Source organism: Vanellus vanellus, assembly GCF_965231255.1.
Source record: "Vanellus vanellus genome assembly, chromosome: 3".
In the NCBI taxonomy this organism is placed as follows: Eukaryota; Metazoa; Chordata; class Aves; order Charadriiformes; family Charadriidae; genus Vanellus; species Vanellus vanellus.
Window position 1 is genome coordinate 39,912,069 of NC_138907.1, and position 19,015 is coordinate 39,931,083.

At 39.9% G+C, this 19,015-nt stretch overlaps 1 protein-coding gene across 1 annotated transcript in view; it reads left to right on the forward strand.

The window, feature by feature from the left end:
- Window positions 1-99: 99 nt before the first annotated feature.
- The window catches only part of MEMO1 (mediator of cell motility 1), a 28,668-nt gene continuing 9,752 nt past the window's right edge, over window positions 100-19,015 (forward strand). Inside the window, exons 1-5 of the mRNA XM_082481740.1 lie at window positions 100-258; window positions 12,292-12,373; window positions 14,719-14,787; window positions 16,738-16,850; window positions 18,230-18,341. Coding sequence (XP_082337866.1) covers window positions 198-258; window positions 12,292-12,373; window positions 14,719-14,787; window positions 16,738-16,850; window positions 18,230-18,341 — 437 coding nt within the window. The 5' untranslated portion in view covers window positions 100-197. The remainder of the gene's footprint in view (window positions 259-12,291; window positions 12,374-14,718; window positions 14,788-16,737; window positions 16,851-18,229; window positions 18,342-19,015) is intronic.

Genomic DNA, 19,015 nt, shown 5'->3' on the forward strand with positions numbered 1-19,015 from the left:
GCCGCCGCCGCCGCCGCCTCCGCGCGCCCCCCTCCCGCTCGCCGCCCCCCCGCCCGCCCGGAGGCGCCGCCGGCAGCGCCGCCTCCGCCCGCGGGGCCCGGGCCGTGCCGGGGGAGGAGGGGGAGCAGCGCCGCCGCCGCGGCCGGGCCCGTCCCCCACCGCCTCCCCCGAACACCATAGGCGGCTCCGGCACCAAGATGTCTAACCGGGTGCTCTGCCGGGAGGCCAGCCACGCCGGCAGCTGGTACACTGCCTCAGGTACCGGCGCCGCGGCCCGCAGCGCCGCCGGGGGCGGGGGGCGGGGGCTGAATCAGCACTTTCCGCCGCTAGGGCCGCCGCCGGTACCGGGCGCGGGGAGGGGCAGCCGGCCCCGCCCACGCCGGCACATGGCGGGCGGGGGAGGGAGGAGGGGGGTGGTCCGCGGCCCGGTGAGCGGGCGGAGGCCCGGACGGCCGCCGGGCCCGGTCGCCGGCGGAGGGCGGCCCGGGAGGCCGGTGAGGCGGGCAGAGCCGGGGAGGGGGCGCCGCCGGTGGCCGTAGCCCGCGTGGTCTCGGGGAGCTGAGCACACCTGCCTGCCGCCGACGGCACCCGCCCGGCCCGGCCCGGCCCCGCTTTGCGGGGCAGCGGCGCCTCTCGGCGGAAAGCCGGTGCTTGAGGTGTCTAGGGCCGGATAGTCCCCCCGGGTGTTCCCGGTGTGCCTCCCCCCGCCTCAGGGACGCGCATGGCTGCGACTTCGTGTCTCCAGGCGGCGGAGGTAGCGCCAGCCTGGGTGCTGTGCCTCCTACCCAATATTGCACTTCATCCATGGAAGAGCATCCGAACGGATTTCTTGTGTTTTGGTTGTTTTTGTTGTTGTTTTCTTTTTGTGTGTGTGGTGTCTTTTTTTGTGTTTTGTGTTGTTGTTTGTTGTTTTTTTTTTTTTTTTTTTTTTCCCCCTGCGAGAATACAGGATGTCTGGGGTGTTTTGCAGGGTTAGAAGGCAGGTGATATGGTGGGGTGGGGGAAATAAAGATGTTTATTTCACTCCTTGTAGTCCAAGATGAGCTTCTGTCTTTTCTTCCAGACCACTCTCTCTAGTAGTAGTGAGAAAAAAAAAAAAAAGTTACAGAGCAGTAGCACAGAGTGAGCTCTGTCCATTTAAAAAAAAAAAAAAAATATTTGCAGAAAAAAAAGAAAGAAGTGCATTGGGGTCAGACCACTGCTGCCCTTGCCCTCACAAAGGAAAAAAAAAAAAAAAAAAAAGACCAAAGCCTGTAATAATGGCTGGGTAACACTGGAAATAAGCTTTGTTGGTTTTGGGGAAGAACTCTGTTGTGGATAGGATGCATATTTGTAGTTTCACTGCTGTTATTAAGGAGATTTGTAAGGGATGGTGTTCTACTGGCCTCAGGAGTAAAGATCACAAAACTGTGGGTGAACAAGGTTGGATGAACAAGAAGCTGTCGTAAAGAATAGTTCAGAGGGAGAGGAGGGGTACAATTTAAAAAAAATAATCTGTATTCAGGATCCTAAACTGACATTTAAGAAGAACTAGATGTGAAAAGTCATCTACTTCCCTTGTCTATAATAGGTGCAGTTTCCCCCCTCCTTCACAAATTAATGAGCAAAGTATGAGGCAAAAATTGAAAGGGAGGAAAAGAAACATAGCAGGGAGGGTAACACAGGAAGAGGCAGATTGTGAGATAAGTACCGGGCGAGAAGGCAGTTTCGAGACAACAATAGAGGATGATTGTTTTCCTTCCGAGTTTAATATTCCAAACATAACTGTTTAGTCCATTACAAAACTGGTCTCAAATCTTCATCCAGCATCCATAGCTTGCAGTTACAGTTTTTTTCCAGTGGTCTAGAAAGGTAGATAGTTTACAGAAAAGCAAACAAAAATCATGCCGAAGGTATAGATTTGAACACGTGCAAAGACATCAAAACGTTGAAGCTTTGTGGTAACACTTCCCAACTTGCTTCTGCTATTTATATGTTCATTTATGAATAAGGCAGAAAAATTATTTGTGATGTGGAATGGCTAGATGACCTTACACGTAATTTTTTGTCATTTGTTTGATATTGGACTTCATACCAAGTTACTGCTGGATACTTGCAAATAAGAATTTTAATTTTTTTCGTAATTAATTTAGGGGCATGGATGTTGTGTTTAGCTGTTTTCTTTTCGATGCAAATTCAGTGCATAATTTTGTTGGACTGCACCCTGGTAAGCCTGTGTGACTAGTTGGACCAGTACTACTTGTCTGTAATGGGACATCCAAAAGCATGTTGCTCCTGGTGGCTTTTGGGCAGCCCTCTGGATATTGCTTATTGAGGAGCTGTGGGATGGTTGCCCAGATGCTTTATGCTGCATGAAGGAAAACAAACTGAATCATGTTGTAACGAGTTATGATGACTGTACTTCTGAGGAGTTAAATTGTAACTGTTACAGTGTGTGTGGTGGGGGTGGGTGGCTGATGTTGCGCAGGCTGGAGTTTTGGGAAGTGGGTTTTGTTTTCCTCTGTAGGGTTTTCCATAAACAAGAAAAGAGCACGATTTATGTCTCTTCCTATAGAGCTATCTTGTGCTGTTTACCATAGGGTTTGTGAGAGCAGCAATCCTTCAAGTTCAGCAAGGGACTACCTGTTATTTGCTGCTTGGAAACTGATTTCTGTGTGCCATTTTGGAGGGTCTATCAAAACTCAAGAGGAAACAATTGGGGACCAAGAGGGTATGTGTTCACTGTGGACTTAACCTAAAATCTTCCTGTATTATAGGCTAAGCTCATGTCAGCTGCTTTTTCAGACTTGTAACATAGGCTCGTTTCCTCAGCCTTACTATTTGAAGAAAGTCTGATTTTACCACATGGTTTCAACCTGGATAGCTTCAAGGATGGAGCTGAGGCAGGGATTAGAGTTTGAATTGTGATAGTTCTTCAGTGCATTCCTGTGATTCTCCAGGGATTGTGTTGTCAAGTCCTCCTACCCACTCTTCCTGCTTACTGTCTTGGCCCAGAAGCGATTTGCTGGGTTACATATATATGTATAAACTGAACAGCGTTTAAGTTCCTGAAAACTGCTACAAAGCTGAGTTTGGTTACACAGGGCGAGTGGATGCCCTGGAAACCCTCATCCTGCTCCATAGTTAAGATGACTGCGTTAATATTCTCTACCTGTCCAAAAGGGTAACGAGAAGCAAGATTTTTGAACGATGTGTTCAGATTCTACATCTGAAAGAATTTTAAAGAGGTTGTGTGAGGATGACCTCAGTTAAATGGCAGTTTATCCTCGGGTGCCTGGTACCTGAGGGTAAAACATAACAAAACATCCAGGATGATGCATGGGGTCCTGGATGGGGCGGGGGGGGGGGGGGGGGGGGGGGGGGGGGGGGGGGGGGGGGGGGTGTTGACTGCAAAAGTAGAGCACCCATTGTTATGCTTAAAAAAAAATAGTATCTGCAAGATCTGGCTGTAGTAGTCAGCTCTGGGAAAGAAGGGCTGAAGGAGCTCAGGGAGAAGAGGGCAAAGGATGGATCCAAAATGCGAACCAGCTTTTGTGGCCGGAGGATATCCTTGAACTGGGTTAGCTGGCTCCTCTGTGGTCCGGGAGTGGAAGCAGTATCAGAGGTGGAGCCACTGTTCTTCATGGAGGGTGAATGTAATGTATGCAGGGAGGGTTTAGAAGAAATACCGCTTCATGTCTTTAGAGACTGCTCATTTTTTCTCCAGCTGTGGGATATGCACTGCTTAGCTTCTGCCTTGGAAAATAGAAACATGCACTACTTACTAGTATGAATACATCATCTAATTGTATGACGCTAATTAACTTTTTAGAGTAGGTGAGACTGGCTGTGCAAGTATGCACATCCAGGCGTGTTCACATGTTAGAATGTCACATCTAACTATAAGTAAACAACTTTGTTTGTGGTGGAAAGCTCACTACTTCCTACTTACTTGATGAAGCTGAGAAGAGGGGTGGGGAGGGGAAGATGGGCTTCACAGTGGTGTTAGCATTTAACTTCCCATGTGTTCTTCATCTGTAATGTGCTGTTGTAAAGAAACTTCAAAAACAAGTTCCTTAATAAGTTTCTGCAGTTTAGTTCAGTATGAAAAACTTGACCAAAATTATCAACGTATCTTCTTGTCTGGAATTCTTGGTGTGGGGAAGTTCATGTTCCTTCCACATTGGTCTGTGTGGCATCTTAATGGACTTTGAATGTGGACCTGTGGAATATTTGTCTGGCAGCAAACTAACAATGAAGTCTATTTGGTCAGTTGTTCCTTCTCCACTGAATATGGGAAGCTTTACAGCTGAGCTTCCAAACTGAAATAGTGCTGTGATCATTGCTGATAGTAGGCTACTGGTCTAAATAACCTATTTTTCACTTGCAAACCTTGTTCTATATGTCTGCTTTTAAAAAAAAAACTAAAAATGGTACATGGCATGCCATTGCTTCTGTGGATTGCCAGCCACTAAAAACACTTGCAAAAATGAGATAAAGGCATAACCATGTAAATAAAAATGTCAAACTGTTGCGCTGCTGTCATGTAGATTGCTTTTTTCAAAAAAAAGTGTTATTGTTGTGTGGTGAAAAATATTACACTGATTTATTTTTGGAAGAAAGTCCCACTCCTGCTGGGTTAATTCAACCACCTAGCGTCCAGATCTCTTTAGAAATTGATTTTGACCAGCAGGGGGAAGAGGAAGATTAAGGACAACTCGAAACAAAAATGGCATAATTTTCTATGACTTTGAATGCAGGACAGATATGTGCCTAGATACAAATGGGGCAGCTGAAATATAATGGGAATGACATGCTGTCCTGAGCATGGACTATTTGCAGGACAGGCTGTGGATACTCTCTCCCAATTTATTCCTCCATGTGAGTAGATTCTGTAAGCATTGGGCAGTTCTGGGGGGGAATCAATCCTGAAATGAAAATAAACATTAGTGAGTGTGCATCTTTTTTCCTGTACAGCATGCCATTGCAAGTGAGATGTCACACATAGGGCACTTACCATGCCTTTTTCACTGGCAGCTGGCCTGCCTTGCCTGGCTCCTGGAAGTGCTAATTGAATACTGTGCCACTCTTTATTAGTGTTTGGTAAGACTTCTTGTCTTAACTTTTCCCCAGTCAGTGGCATGCTGATACAGACAAAACACAATATTTTTTAGTAGGCTATTCCAAATCACAGGAGTAAAATCGAATTGAGAGTGTGTGTGAATAACAATACTACATGATCTGACTCTTGCCCTGCAAAATTAGTTTGTCATTGTATTAGGTGTGGCTTATTTCTCTGTTTTCCTTGACCAGGCCATAGTGGTCAGAGGTGTGCTTTCTGGTAGCCTATGCCAAGTTGTTTGAACTAGGAGAACCTTAATTTCCATACACTTATTGATGCAAATGTGAGTTGGCAGAGTAATTGCTGTGTTGACTTGAAAGGCCATTGTGCTTATTTGTCTTCAAAGCTGTTTTTTATGATGAGCCAAGTAAATGGTCTGTCTCCACATAAATGTTTGAAGAGAGTTTAAACTTCATGGTACTCTTGTGTTCAGACTTGGTTTTCTGCTGCCCTGGCTTGTAAGTAAAAAGAATCCCAAAGGAGGTAGGCACTGACATCTTACTGCTAGTGTTTGTAAGGATCGAGCTTCTAACTTGGTTGGACAAGAAACTCCAGAACTTCTGAATAACTGGATATCATGCAGCTGGGGACTTCCAGACCTTGTCTTTCGGGCTGAGGTCTGCACGATGGCATCTAGGTCAGCTGGAAAGGATAATACTTCGTCGAACTTCTGCAGATCAGAAAATAAATGAAAAGGCAGTTGCGTGCCATGAACAATCTGTTTAGAAATGATGTTCCTCTCAAAGTTGGCCACGACTTCAGCATGTTTGCAGTCTCTTCTACTCCTTTATAAAACCCCAGTGAGACCTGCATTAATGCTTTTTTACTGCCCTTGTACCAAGTACTGATTTTTCTGATGCCAAAACCCACTAACTCTCTGTTAATTGCTCTTTGAAGGTAGCCAGCTTCAACATGCAGCAGCAGTGTGATTCTGAGATAGCACAGCTTTTCTCAGTTGCATCTTCTGGGGCTTGGGGGCCCTGGAGAGTGACATGAAAGTGCCCATTTTAATAAATAGTGATGTAATCCCAGCATTTGTGTGCTTGTTGGCATGAGCTGGAACTTCTCATCAGCATCAGAGGAAGCGTGTTTGTGGGTTACAACTGTTTCTGCTCTGCCGTGATGTTGCTGGATACGTGTAATCTGTTCACCAGGCCTGCTGCCTGGGGTTTCTGAGGGCAGCACTGCTGCTGGGATGTCTTTCACTGACCCACAGAGTGGCTGCATCCTACTTTAACGTAGAGCAGAAACCCTTCTCTGTAGCATGTTGGATCTGAGTCTTTGCAGCAGCTGAAGTGGCTAGAAGGAAATTATGGGTGCAGCCTTGTGTGTTGTTGGGCTATGAATGCAGATGATGGGTTGAGGAAGATGTTCGCTATATCATAAAAGAATCTTTTTATGAAAGTGCTTAAGTCCTGAGTAATGTGCTCTAGGCAATCCTGCTTTAGCAGGGGAGTTGGACTAGGTGATCTCTAGAGGTCCCTTCCAACTCTGAAAATTCTGTGAAGTCTGGTGTGCCAAGAACCCTGGCATGTTCTCCAAAATTGGAATAACTCATCACAGCTCATTCATAAATGTAATGTACAAGTAATGAGTCACCGTGTTGTTTGTAGATGGTCACAGACAAATGGAAATGGATCTAGGAAAAAATGTAAAAAGTGGGTGAGGGTCACTGAGATGAGAGAAAGTTTTGACCTGATCTCTGTTGTAGTGAAAGGAGCTTTCTCCAGTAGCAGGATAATTAATGTACTGATCGTGAAATCTTAATGTTGTGACACTAGCTGGAGCTTTGCAAATATAGCTATTAACTTAAGTTCTTACCTTGCAATCTGTGAACAACTAATCATAGTGTCTTGCAAATTTATAAAGTATTTGCTTTGCAGTGTTTAATACTAAATGTAATGTTTCTTTTCCTTTGGTCTTCTGGGTTTTTTTTAGACATTTTATGGGGAAAATGGATGTGTCATTGCTGGCTCTTCTGTGAATTCATCATGGAACACAGTATTAATATGCAGACTGTATTATTTAACATTGTACGCTGCAAAAGTATACTGGAATAATTTAAAATACAATTTCCAGACTATTATTTCTAGCTGAATCATTTAAGTACAATCAGAATCAAGATACTTCAAGTAAAATATGTAGATTCAACTTCTACTGTACAATTGGAATTGAAGAAGAGCTTTACATTGGTGCATTCCTGGTATTATTAAAATAGGCCTGCAATTATCACTTAGTGAATAATTTCACAAATTCAGGTTACATTTAGCGTATGTTAGAGCCAAAATCACTTTCTCAGACCTATAAAACAGAAAGTAATTTGTTTGGATCGCTGAATGACCTAACTGCTAAGGTATTTTATAAAGGTAGGTAGGTGCATGTTGGTTGATATTCTTAGAGTGGTGTTATAGTTTGATTATTTATTTCCTAATAACTTCCAGTAAAGGAAATTTAAAGAGCTAGTAGAATACTGGAAAACTGGGACATGCGAGTGAGAACTGCCACCAAAGCAGATTTCAGCATTTCTGTTATGGCTTCAGTTTTATTTTCCACCATTCAAACATTACCTGCTGTTTAATGTTAGTCTTACAATGTGTATAATAGGAGTTTATGTAGCATCAGTGTAATCTTTATTTGTATCTTAATTTTTTCCCCCCAGTCCTATAGTTAGCATAAGTAAATTTCTGTCTTGCTTACAGGCTGATTTCACTGTTTTGTCTGTATTCAGTATTGGAAGTGAGTATATGCCAGCAGTAGAGAATGTGCCCATCAATAGGAGTTGTTGGAAATCATCTTCTGTTCCTGACAAGTCCCTAGTCTTTGCATAGATGAAACTTGTTCTTTATTGAAGAATTTGGCTTTTGTTGCAGTGAGAAACAGAGGTTGTTTGTTGTTTTTTTTTTTTTTTTCAAGTGGGGCCTGTGTTCTTTAAAACTATCCTTATACTTTCCGCAGTTTTCACTAAGAGGAGAAACTAGTTAGTCCTCTGTCATGTTTCAGATTGGAGTTTGCCTGACAATTGAATTACATGTTTTGGATTCATCTTCAAAGTTGTGGAGAGAGGAGTTCCCATAGTTCCAGTTATCAAACTAACTGTATGCCAGTGCCCAAGATTTCACTGTTACTTACCTTGATTTTTTTTCCTAACACCCTGCAAGAATAAAGACTTATTTACTACATAGTACGTATGCTGTAATATTTATTAGAAGTATTTTTGACATGTAGACTCTTTCATCAATGGGTAAAGGTAGTTAAAAGATGCAAGGGGTAAGGCTCTAAAAAAACATGTTGGCTTCTGGTCGGGTAGAAGACATGCTTAGACAAGTAAAATCTGTCAAGTAGAAGTGTGAAAGCTGAGGACTGCAGCATTACTGTCATTGTGCTCCAGCATTACTGACATTGCTAAAGTGTCGTGCACATGCAGCCAAGGGATACCTGGGCAGTTTTCCCTGGTGCTGCTTTGAATTTTGGTTAAGGTTTATACTCTTCCAGTAAAAAAACATTCACTGAGACCAAGGATTTGGAGCAAGCACTGCATCTTCCCTATCAATCTTAAAAGGTAGGTTTTGCACTAGTGATGGTGGCTGCTGGGACAGGAGCAAGTTCCCATTATACAGTGTTGACATTTGGCATATAAGCACTTCAGCCTCGTGTGACGAGGTGAGCTTGGCTGTGGAAAGAATGTGTTGGTTTGGCTTAACCCACAACGCCTGGACCATCACAGCTGTAAACTGAGGTGATGAACCAAAGCATGTGACTACCAGATGTCTTTGTGTTATTATTCATTGGGTAATACTGGCACGCGTTTAACACAGAAGGATTCCTTCTTACTTACTCTACTGCTTTGTGAGGGGATAACGTTGATTGTAAAAATAATTTATCCTTTTAGGCAAGATATTTGAATAAATGCTGCCGGTAGCTGTATCCATAAATTTGTCTGGTGGAGACTTGGTCTGTGCTTGCAATTATTTTTAATTTGGCATAACTTCTGCCAGTTTCCAAAACAAAACAGGATGTGAAATATCCACAGATAATGTCAGCATTCTTTAGTTACATACTTACATTTATACTTTACTTCATAGGATTGAAATGCAGATCTCAATGTTACGTGCTTCAGTGAAGCTCATATTTTGCCACCTGATTTTCCTTTAATCAATAAAAGGTCTGATCTTACAGTATTAATGCTAGTGTATTGATGGTTGCATCCAAAAGTTCCATCCATAAGTTGCATCCATAAGGCTTTCTGTCCTGTCTGGCTTAGCCTTGAAAACCCCGCTGTGCTCACCCTGACAGCTTTCTCAAGCTGGGCTTTCCACCTGCGGCTCGAGGAGCAGGGACCTCTCCTACTTCCCACCGCTGCAGCAGGAGGAGACATAGGCGGCAGCGCTATTCCTTGCCCATGCCTGTCAGCTTAGGAGATGGGTACTTCCTGCTGTTATCTCAGTCACTATTTACGAAGGCTTTTTTCCAGTTTAACTGAATTTACATGTGAACAAAACTTGCTTAGAGAGCTCTTCGTGAAGAAGCTACTCATCTGCTATAATACAATTCCATATGGCAGAGCATATCTACTGTGATAATGTGGGTTTATTTATATTTTGTATATCCAATTCAATATTTTGACTTTAGCCTTAAGCATTGTCATATTTGAGAAATTGGAAGAAAAATTTCACTGAACACTTCAAAAAAAAAAAAAAGTTGATGCTAATTTGGTAAGGAGAAAATTACAGTTTTAGAATATCTCCCTTAAAGTATTTGTAAGCATAGGAAGCTGCAGGTAGGTTCTAATCCTGTCAGTTCATGTGGGTGCTGTTTGATTATTATTTTTTTTTTTTTTTCTTTAACTAAAAGGTCAGATGGATATGTTGTACTCTCCATTCTCTCTTTCCGTTAGTCCTTTGGAGAGAGAGATTTGATTACATGTTTTATTAAAATAGTACAAGTAAGTATCAGTTGATATGGAAACTTACATTAGGTCAGAGTTAATGATTTAAAAAGGCACCTTGCAGTTACATTACAGGAAAAGAAATTGAAAGCAGATGTGTTACCTGGTCCTTAAGTAAACACTGACAAAAGTTCAATCCCTTGGGTCACACAGATCTGTTATTTTACTGCCTCTGGGAAAAAAAATGTTTGTTACTTTGTCGGTGTGTGTCTGTAATAGCAGAGTAAGCAAACCTGGGCATCTTACTCGGCTACCACACTGTAGGAGCAGAAGTTTTGGCCAGATTTGAACAATCATACAGAATTTTAGAAAATTATGCGAGATTGTGAACTTTGTCTTTAAACTGTTCAGCAAGTTACCTGATTTGTCTTAACCAAAGGCAAATCGCCTTAACCACCTTCTTAATCAAAAATCCTTGCTAAAGAAGGGCTGGAGGAAGGCCAAGCACTGTGCCTTGTTGGGGAAGGGAGTCCCAAGGCTGTCTGGCTTTGCTTGAGAGGTTCTGGCCCTTCTGCTGTTGTGCTGCTGCCTGTGGATGATCTTTGAGAAGAGGGTCAGGTGGGGCAGAGTCATGTTTAAATCTCTGGATAGTAGGTGTTTGGAAAAAAAAAACAAAACAAAACAAAACAACAAAACCCAAAACAACTGTCCCCTCCTGAAGAGCTTCATCACAAAGTACTTTATCCTTTATCCTTTATCTCCTACTTTGGGAGAATTAGGAAGTCAATTTTTTTAAGTCATTTGTGTCTTCACACTTAGGTATGGAAAAAAAAAAAAAAGTGGTAAGACTAATAGAGTTCTGTTTTGTTAGTCTCCTAGTAGCTTAGAAAGAGGATGGAAATCAAGATCTATTTATTTTTACTTTTTCCCCAACAGCCTCCATTTTCTAAGATATCATTATCCTTATCTCTTTTGCATGTCTCTGCTGCTTGTAATTTCCCCAAGCAATAGAAGCAGCAGAACAAACTTGGTGTGGGTTTTTCTTTTTTTTTTTTTTTTTTTTTTTTTTCCCCACAATTTAATCATTTCACAAAGTCACTGTATTACAGGAGTGACAGTGGCTAATCAGTGTCACTCTCTTGCCTTGTTAGAGCTGTAGGTAGCATCTAAGGTATTCAAGGTGACTGTAGGCTTAGGGAAATGGTGTTGCACTAGTTCACCTTCTTCATGTAAGAAGGTAGGTTCTTTACAACCACAGAAATAATTATTTTTTTTTCCCATGAAACACATGAATTTGAATTTTGTATAACCCCCCAAAGTTTTATAGAGAAAGCTTTTTGGCTATCACTAGTGAGTGATTGATTGGATTCTGCAAAAGTTGACATCTTTGCTCTGATTCGCTGTAGTTCTTGTCAGCTTTTTGGAGAGCTGTCAGCTTGAGATCTGGGCTGTTTGGAACATAGCTGTGAAATAGTTTCAGGTATATAATTTGGTTTTGATTTCCGTGGCAATTGGTGGTTTTACACCTGCATGGGGAAGATAAAAAAAATTTACAACGTGCACGGTAGAAGAAAGCAGCTTACTGCACCATGCTTTACAGATAAACTCTGCTGACATATTGTTCTGTCAGAAGCATAGTGTCAACTGAAAAGAGCGCATCTATTTTTGTTAATGGTATGTTACCTGTAACAACAGCAGCTGAATGAATTTTACTTGAAAGTTTGTGTTCTTTAATATGAAAAATATTGTACTATATTTGCCAGACTTGCTTCTTTGGGAACAGCTTACGTAAAAAGGTTTTCTTTGTGATGGGAAATAATCAAAATGTCTGTTTTTTTTTAATGTTGTATTTCTAGAAGGCATTTCTATCACCTAATTGAACTGAGAATATTTGCCACTTGTTGAGGTACGGAATTTAGTTTTTAAAAAAATAAAATATTGGATTGACGAATTATCAACGTTAATGTTGCCAAGAAGTTTATGTACTTGTAGTATATGTTGATTGAGCAGAAGTTGTTAAGGCATTGGTATAAGCGTGGTGTCTTCTCACTTTTAGCTTTTTCCTGTGTATTTACAGTTTTTCCAGGTTACAGTGTGCTTTGTATTCTGCTCTTATGCTTGCTTGATAATAATAAAGGACTAAATACCATAGCCATTGGCTATTATGTTGGTATGTAAGGTCTTTGTATTGTATCATCTCCCCATACCGGGTTTTTAAATCTGTTGGACTTTTGGACTTTATTTGTGAATTCTTGAGGTATTTTAGATTCTTTTATGGCTTCAGTATTTCCTTGTCTCTTCATAGGACCCCAGCTGAATGCACAACTAGAAGGTTGGCTTTCTCAAGTACAGTCCACAAAAAGACCTGCTAGAGCCATTATTGCACCGTAAGTTTGAAATCTGTTTTTGGTATGTATAATACTCGATTGGTTAAGTGCTGCTTTATTTTGGGTGATTTTGAAAACTGGTAAAAGCTAGTATTTAGCTGAAAGGAATGTCGTGTGGTTTCTAAATAAGTATTTTGGATATGACATAGAATGGAAGAAATTTGTGCACATTTTGGTATATGATGAGTTTCCTTTTGCTGATGCACTGCAGACATAGCATTCACTTGTAATCATAGAATGGTTTGGGTTGGAAGGGACTTAAAAGATCATCTAGTTCCAATCCCCCTGCCATGGGCAGGGATGAGTAAGATCCAGTAAGACAGATAAAAGCTGTATTAGTGGAGTGGTAGTCTAAGGTGACAGCTCTTTCAATATCCTTATAGTATGGAACAGCTACACTTATTAAAAAAAACCAAAACAAAACAAAAAACCCACAACAAAACACACACACAAAAAAACCCCTCCAGCATCCCACCCCAAATCAGAACTTAGCAAAGCTTAAAACAAAAAGTAATGAAACTATTCAGCTATCCAAAATAGTTTACTTTTGTTATTTTAGTTTGGTTTTGTGTTGTTTTTTTTTTTTGTCTGCAGCAGAAATAGGGATCATTTAATCTATTTAGGTAGAATTCAATTTCCTGAAGATAGTTGAGACACATACTAAGAAAAGTATGTTGGTCATTCCAATTTATTATGAGTTGGAAGGAAACACTAGAAAAAGGACCTTAAATATGATGGTTTTCCTGTGCTAACATAGCATTGACACAATGCTTGAAGTATTCCATACTAGTACTGAATGTGCAGAAGAAAATGTCCCAAATCTGCCTGAGTCTTTCTTGCAGGAATGTCAGGAAAGAGGCCTTTCAGCTGCAGATTAGGTAACCTGAGTTCTTTTTTGAGAACCACTGGAAGTCTTTCTGTGGTCTCACCAAATTGTTTCATTAACAATGCCTAACAGTGCCTTTTATTTCCCACCCGTAAATTGGGATATGGCTAATAATGTTTTTGTGAAAGACTGAAACAGCCTGTAGCAGAGGGAACCTTTCAGGAGGCTCTTTTGACATAGTCAAATAACATACCTTGTGGGTTCACTAGGTCTCAGTTTCCTGTTTATCCCCTTAGCGTGTATGTTCGTACTTTTCTGAGCACTTTAGAACGAGTGAGGTAAGCGATGCTGAAGTAAAACCCCAGGGTAATTTTGAGGATAACTCGCTTCAAGTATCGCTCTGTGGATTACATGCATGCAAGCATATATACATATAAATAAATATAAAATCCTTCAGTGCTGTCAATGGGGAACTTGTATCTTCAAACGTCCTGTATGTCCCAGGACTTGCAGCACGTATCATTCTCAGTATCGCTGCATAAAAAGGCCATCTGGAAAGCTGTAGTTGTGTTGTTGCACGTACTTGACTCAAAATAAATGATAACTATTGACCCAGGGCCACAGGCGCTCCGGATGAGCTCCAGAGGCAATGTGGCCCAAGCGCTGTGCCATGTGGGCATGGCCTTCTGCTGTGGACGTGTTGCTGAGTGACCGTGAGCTGTTCTCCACTGCTTGGCCTGGGACCCTGGGAAATGAACGTTCTCTGGAATTAACACTTTTAGCGGTGTAAACCGAACCTTCTCCTGTTTTTAACAGTCTTGAAGGGAATGGGTCTTAAGATTTGGATATTTGAAACAAGTAGAGTAATTATGGATGTTTTTGGAGCATAAACACAGACAGAGAAAGGCTCCAGGCCAGAGTGATAGGAAATGATAAAGCATGTGTCGCATTCTCTGAGGTAAAAACTACCGTGCTGTGTTCCACTCCTTTCCTTGTGCCCACTCGTTCTGTTGGTGAGGTAGTCTTCAATGACAGAGTGGTTTTATTCTCTGTTTATCTACTGTAACGCGTAGTCTCTCTTTGCCAGACCCCTCTACTGTTATCGTATTCAGTTACTGGAGTGTGGTTAGAAGAGCTTTCTCCAGCATCTTGCTATTCCCTTGTCCCCTGGCTGCACTCTTATCATCATCATGAGCTTCTGATAATATGCAGTTGTCTAGTCTGCCTTTAGTATCTTTTACAAGTAACGAAAGGTGCTTTGGTCTGGAGGCTTATCTACTAACTTTCAAGTAAATAGTCACCGATAGTTCTTTAACACATATATATGTCTCTTGTACGTTCAGTACTGCATCAGTAGTCTCCAGCTCTTTCAGGAGTTGATATTTGGATCACTTGTACTATTTCTAGTTCATTGGGGACAATTAGTATTTAAGATATTAACATTCAATAACAATATCAACATATTTAAAGTGTTAAACAGTATTTAACATGTTAACATTTTGTACATCTTGATTTGCAGCCATGCAGGTTATACCTATTGTGGATCTTGTGCAGCCCATGCTTACAAACAAGTGGATCCTAATATTACGTAAGTATTCAAGTTTCTCTTTACAAAGCATAGGACAATGCCATTGCAATTCTGTGAGAAGCTGAATGTTCTTTTTATATACTTACACTTTGAAGTACTCAAATTTTAATTTTGTACTCTTTTTTGTCTTTTTTGCATACCTTCTGTTTTCACATCATAAATGTTCAAATTGTTTGGATGTTACAAAATCAAAAATTAATGTTGTATTGTTGAAATTGAAAATGTAAAGCAGTATTTTCGAAAATTACTGAGAATTATCGGTAACTAAATTTTTTAGAAGGGAGGGGTTGTTTTGTGTTTTTTTTTTTTTTTTTTTCAGGTAACATTTAATTTACTTTATTGCTTGATGTTCCAGTGCTTTTATAAAAGCCCAAGCTGTTTGGGTTTGGGGTTTTTTTTACTGGTATTTTTGTTTCTTTTTTGTTGAGATCTTTTGTTTGTTTTTTAAGTATATTAAAATATTTTATCATGATTCTGCATTGGTCTTTCAGTGCAGGATTATGGGCTGAATGCTACCAGGATTCTCTTCTGCTGTGGAGAAAGTGACCAGTGTGTGTATATAATATCTGAAGTCAGTGAAAGTTACTTGTAATAATTTTAAATGGACTTGTGTTTCGAAGAGCACAGCACTTTAAAAAAAGAAAGATTAAAAAAAACCCCACGCTACTGTAGTCTGTGCCCGCCTTTGAAAATCTGAATCCAGTTATTCTAGGTTAAAGGAATGTAGTTCTTATGTGTTCTGCTGACTGCAATGTTTTCTTTTAAATGACAAAAATTTAAAACATCTCCAATATTTAGTTAAAGTATGTATTTTGCAACGTTAATATAAAAACTGTCTATGTCTGTCAGTTGCTTATGAGATAACATGTTGTAATGCTCTCCAAAGACAATGGTTTTGATTCTTTTTAAACTATTGTAAACGAAGTGAAGCTAACTTACAGTGTGACAGATAACTAGTTTCTCTGAAACTTTTAGAACAAGTTGCATTCCCCGGGTTCGGTGGCATGGAGTTGATTGAACTTTCTGGATCATTTGCTATTTTACCACGTGGGATGTTTAGAATTCATCTTTCAGCTGAAGTATTGCATGTTTGGATATTTTGTTTTTATGAACTCTGTAAAAAGTTTTAATATTTTAGTATAGCTTGCTATAGTGCTCCGCATGTAAGGGAAAAAAAAAAAAAAGTCTTTACATGTCTCCTACCCCTTTAGTTCAGATCCCTAATCTGAAAAGCTGAATTTCCTATAGGTTGTTTTTTTTTTTTTCTTTTTCTTTTCTTTTAATTCCTGTGGCAGGAGACCCTTAACATCTAATCAAGAGCCAGGAACTGAGGACTTGATGAAATAACATCATGATGACATGTGAAATTTTGCAGTATCAGCTAAAGCTACAAGTGTGCAGGTCCAAGTCCCTGTTGTTGATGCAACAGCTGGATAAAAACAGCGTTTGAGAATGCCTTAAATTTGAATTTGGTGAAATCTGAAGTAAGGCTAATCAAGTAAATAAGCAAAAAGCTCTGAATATAAATCCATAATGCTGATTTTGAGGGCACAGCCTGTGATTGTTGAAAGTGGTGTGCAACTGAAGGTTGTGTCATTCTAAGGAGAGAATCCAAAAATCTATTCTCAGTGGCTATAACACATCATTTAGTCTCCAAATGAGTCCAGTTGGACAGATTTCTAGCTGATGAGTGCCATCTGATATATAACCTGCTTAAGAGGTTTAAGGCTACGGGAAGCATTATTGAACTGATCTCATGATCATTTGTGAGATACCAAGCAAGGCTAGGCCATGGGTTGAGCTGTGGTCTTACATGCAGCAGAGTAAAACTCTATTGGTAACCACCGGAAAGTATCACTTTGTACATTTTTGTTAAACTTGTTACTCTAAACCAAGTCTGTGTACAATTGCAGTTGTCTAAATTGTGGGCTTTTGTGTTAATTGTTGTAGCCGAAAAATTTTCATTCTTGGGCCTTCCCATCATGTGCCCCTTTCCCGATGTGCACTTTCCAGTGTGGACATTTATAGAACACCTCTCTATGATCTCCGAATTGACCAAAAGAGTAAGTGCATGATAAAGCTTACATCTTGAAGATTACTGAGGCTTGAGTATTAACTGTGGTACTGCAGTGCTGAGGATGCTCTCGTTCTTGGGCACTTCATTGCTTTTAAGTGGCATACAAGTATAAATCTGTTTTACTGCAATGAAAGCTAACTTCTGAAAGATCCTGGTGGTTGCAGGCGTTGCTGTGTTAAAACATTAAAGCCTGTCTTGCTCCTGCAAGGAAAGAACTCTCAACATTTGCTTATCTTTTCCATTATGAGTGTGTGCCTCTTGACAAGTGGTCTTTAAAAGGGATCTCAAAATGAAAATGTGTTACATTTGAATAATAGCCTACTGCATACCTGCTCCATTATTCTGTGAAGTATTCTGTCTGCAGAAAAAGATAGTACTTTAGTTGTTTGAGTTTATTATAGAGGAATAATAGAAGAACAGAAAGCTGCTTTTTTTGGGGTGCATTATTGCATGTGACTCTTCTAACTGGCAGAGTACCTACAGAACTTAAAAACTGTTAGTGCTTGAAATACCAGTCTCTCAGACTAAACTTAAATGTGCGATGAAGATAAATTTGATACTTTGACTTTCATGTGTTTTGAGGTATACCTAAATAATACAATATCTTTTTCAGAAGGGCTAACTAGTGCAGATGTATTGCACTTTCCTCATGACTGTGATTAAGCAAGCTAATTCAGGCTTTCTACATAATGCCTGCAGAAATTTCTGTAGGTAACAAATGTTTTGGTTTCTGTAGAACTCCTTTATGGAGTGGAGAAGGAGGCACAGCCCTACATGAAATTCTCCATTCAGTGGAGAGTTTTCAAAATGTAGAGATGACTGCATACCACCAAGTGTATTTGAGAACAGAAAAGATAACTTACAAATATGAATTACTTAATCAGTTTTCACTGTCTCTGGATTTCATGATTCAGTTAACAATAAATTGTATTAAATAGTAATTCATCCAGCAATGACTCAGCTGATCAGGAATTTATTTTTTTTAACATATGTTGGTGTAGTTTGTGAAAATATGAATTCGATGACTGGGCAAATGCATGCATATTTTCAAATGTGATTTATTTGTGTTAAATTTTGTATAATAACTGAAAATCTTTCTCAATATACTAACAAGGTCACTGATTTAACACATGTATTTTGTAAACTGAATCCATTGTGTTTGTATATTAATGACTTGAACATAATTTTAATCCTGAATTTATTTAAAAACAAGTGGTTTATGATGACAGCCCTTGAAGGCAAGTAATTTGTTTATAGTGGGCTTGTTCTGATAAAGTTGCACTGTAGCTTGCTTTACAGTGTTGGTTTGTTGTTTTTGTTTTTTTTTTTTAAAGTAGTAAAAATTAATGTTTTAATTCATTTCAGTTTATGGAGAGTTGTGGAAGACTGGAATGTTTGAGCGTATGTCACTACAGACAGATGAAGACGAACACAGTATTGAAATGCATTTGCCTTATACTGCTAAAGCCATGGAAAGGTACTAGGGCTAATTACTTCTTCTACAAAAATGACCATTATGTGCATTAAATGTTTGAACTATATGTGAAGTGCAGTACGAAGTAATAATGCCCTTTATGGGTTATAATACTCTATATAGTGTAAAATACTGACACTCCCTCACCCCTCAATAAAAAGTTGAGGGAGGAGAGGGTCAGAGACTAGGATTAGTTGCTGTAATAGAAACTGAGCGGAGCAAACACCTGAATGATGAAATTGGAACACCCCTATAAACAAGTTTATATGTTTATTTTGACTTAATAGAGTTAATATTAGACATGCTTTCATGAATTTTTTTCAATAGCTGATTTTTTTTTTTTCATTTTTGCAAGGTATCTCTGAAAGAAGTTCAAATACTAATAAGTGTTTTCTGTGGGATTTTAAGTTTGTTTGGAGCCTTAATAGTAATTTTGAAATCAGGGTTCTGTTTACACCTGCAATTTCAGATGAGTACTTCAAATATTTTTTTCTTTAAAGTTGATAATTTTTGTCAATTTGTGGTGGGCTTCCCCCCCTCTTTTTTTAAAAAAAAAAAAAAACAAACCAAACTTTTCTTCCATAATATTTGTAATTTTCCCTGGAGTATCAGTATACATCTGTGTGCTCTCTTGAGCATTTTCATATGCATTGTAAAATTACCCAACATTTCTGCAG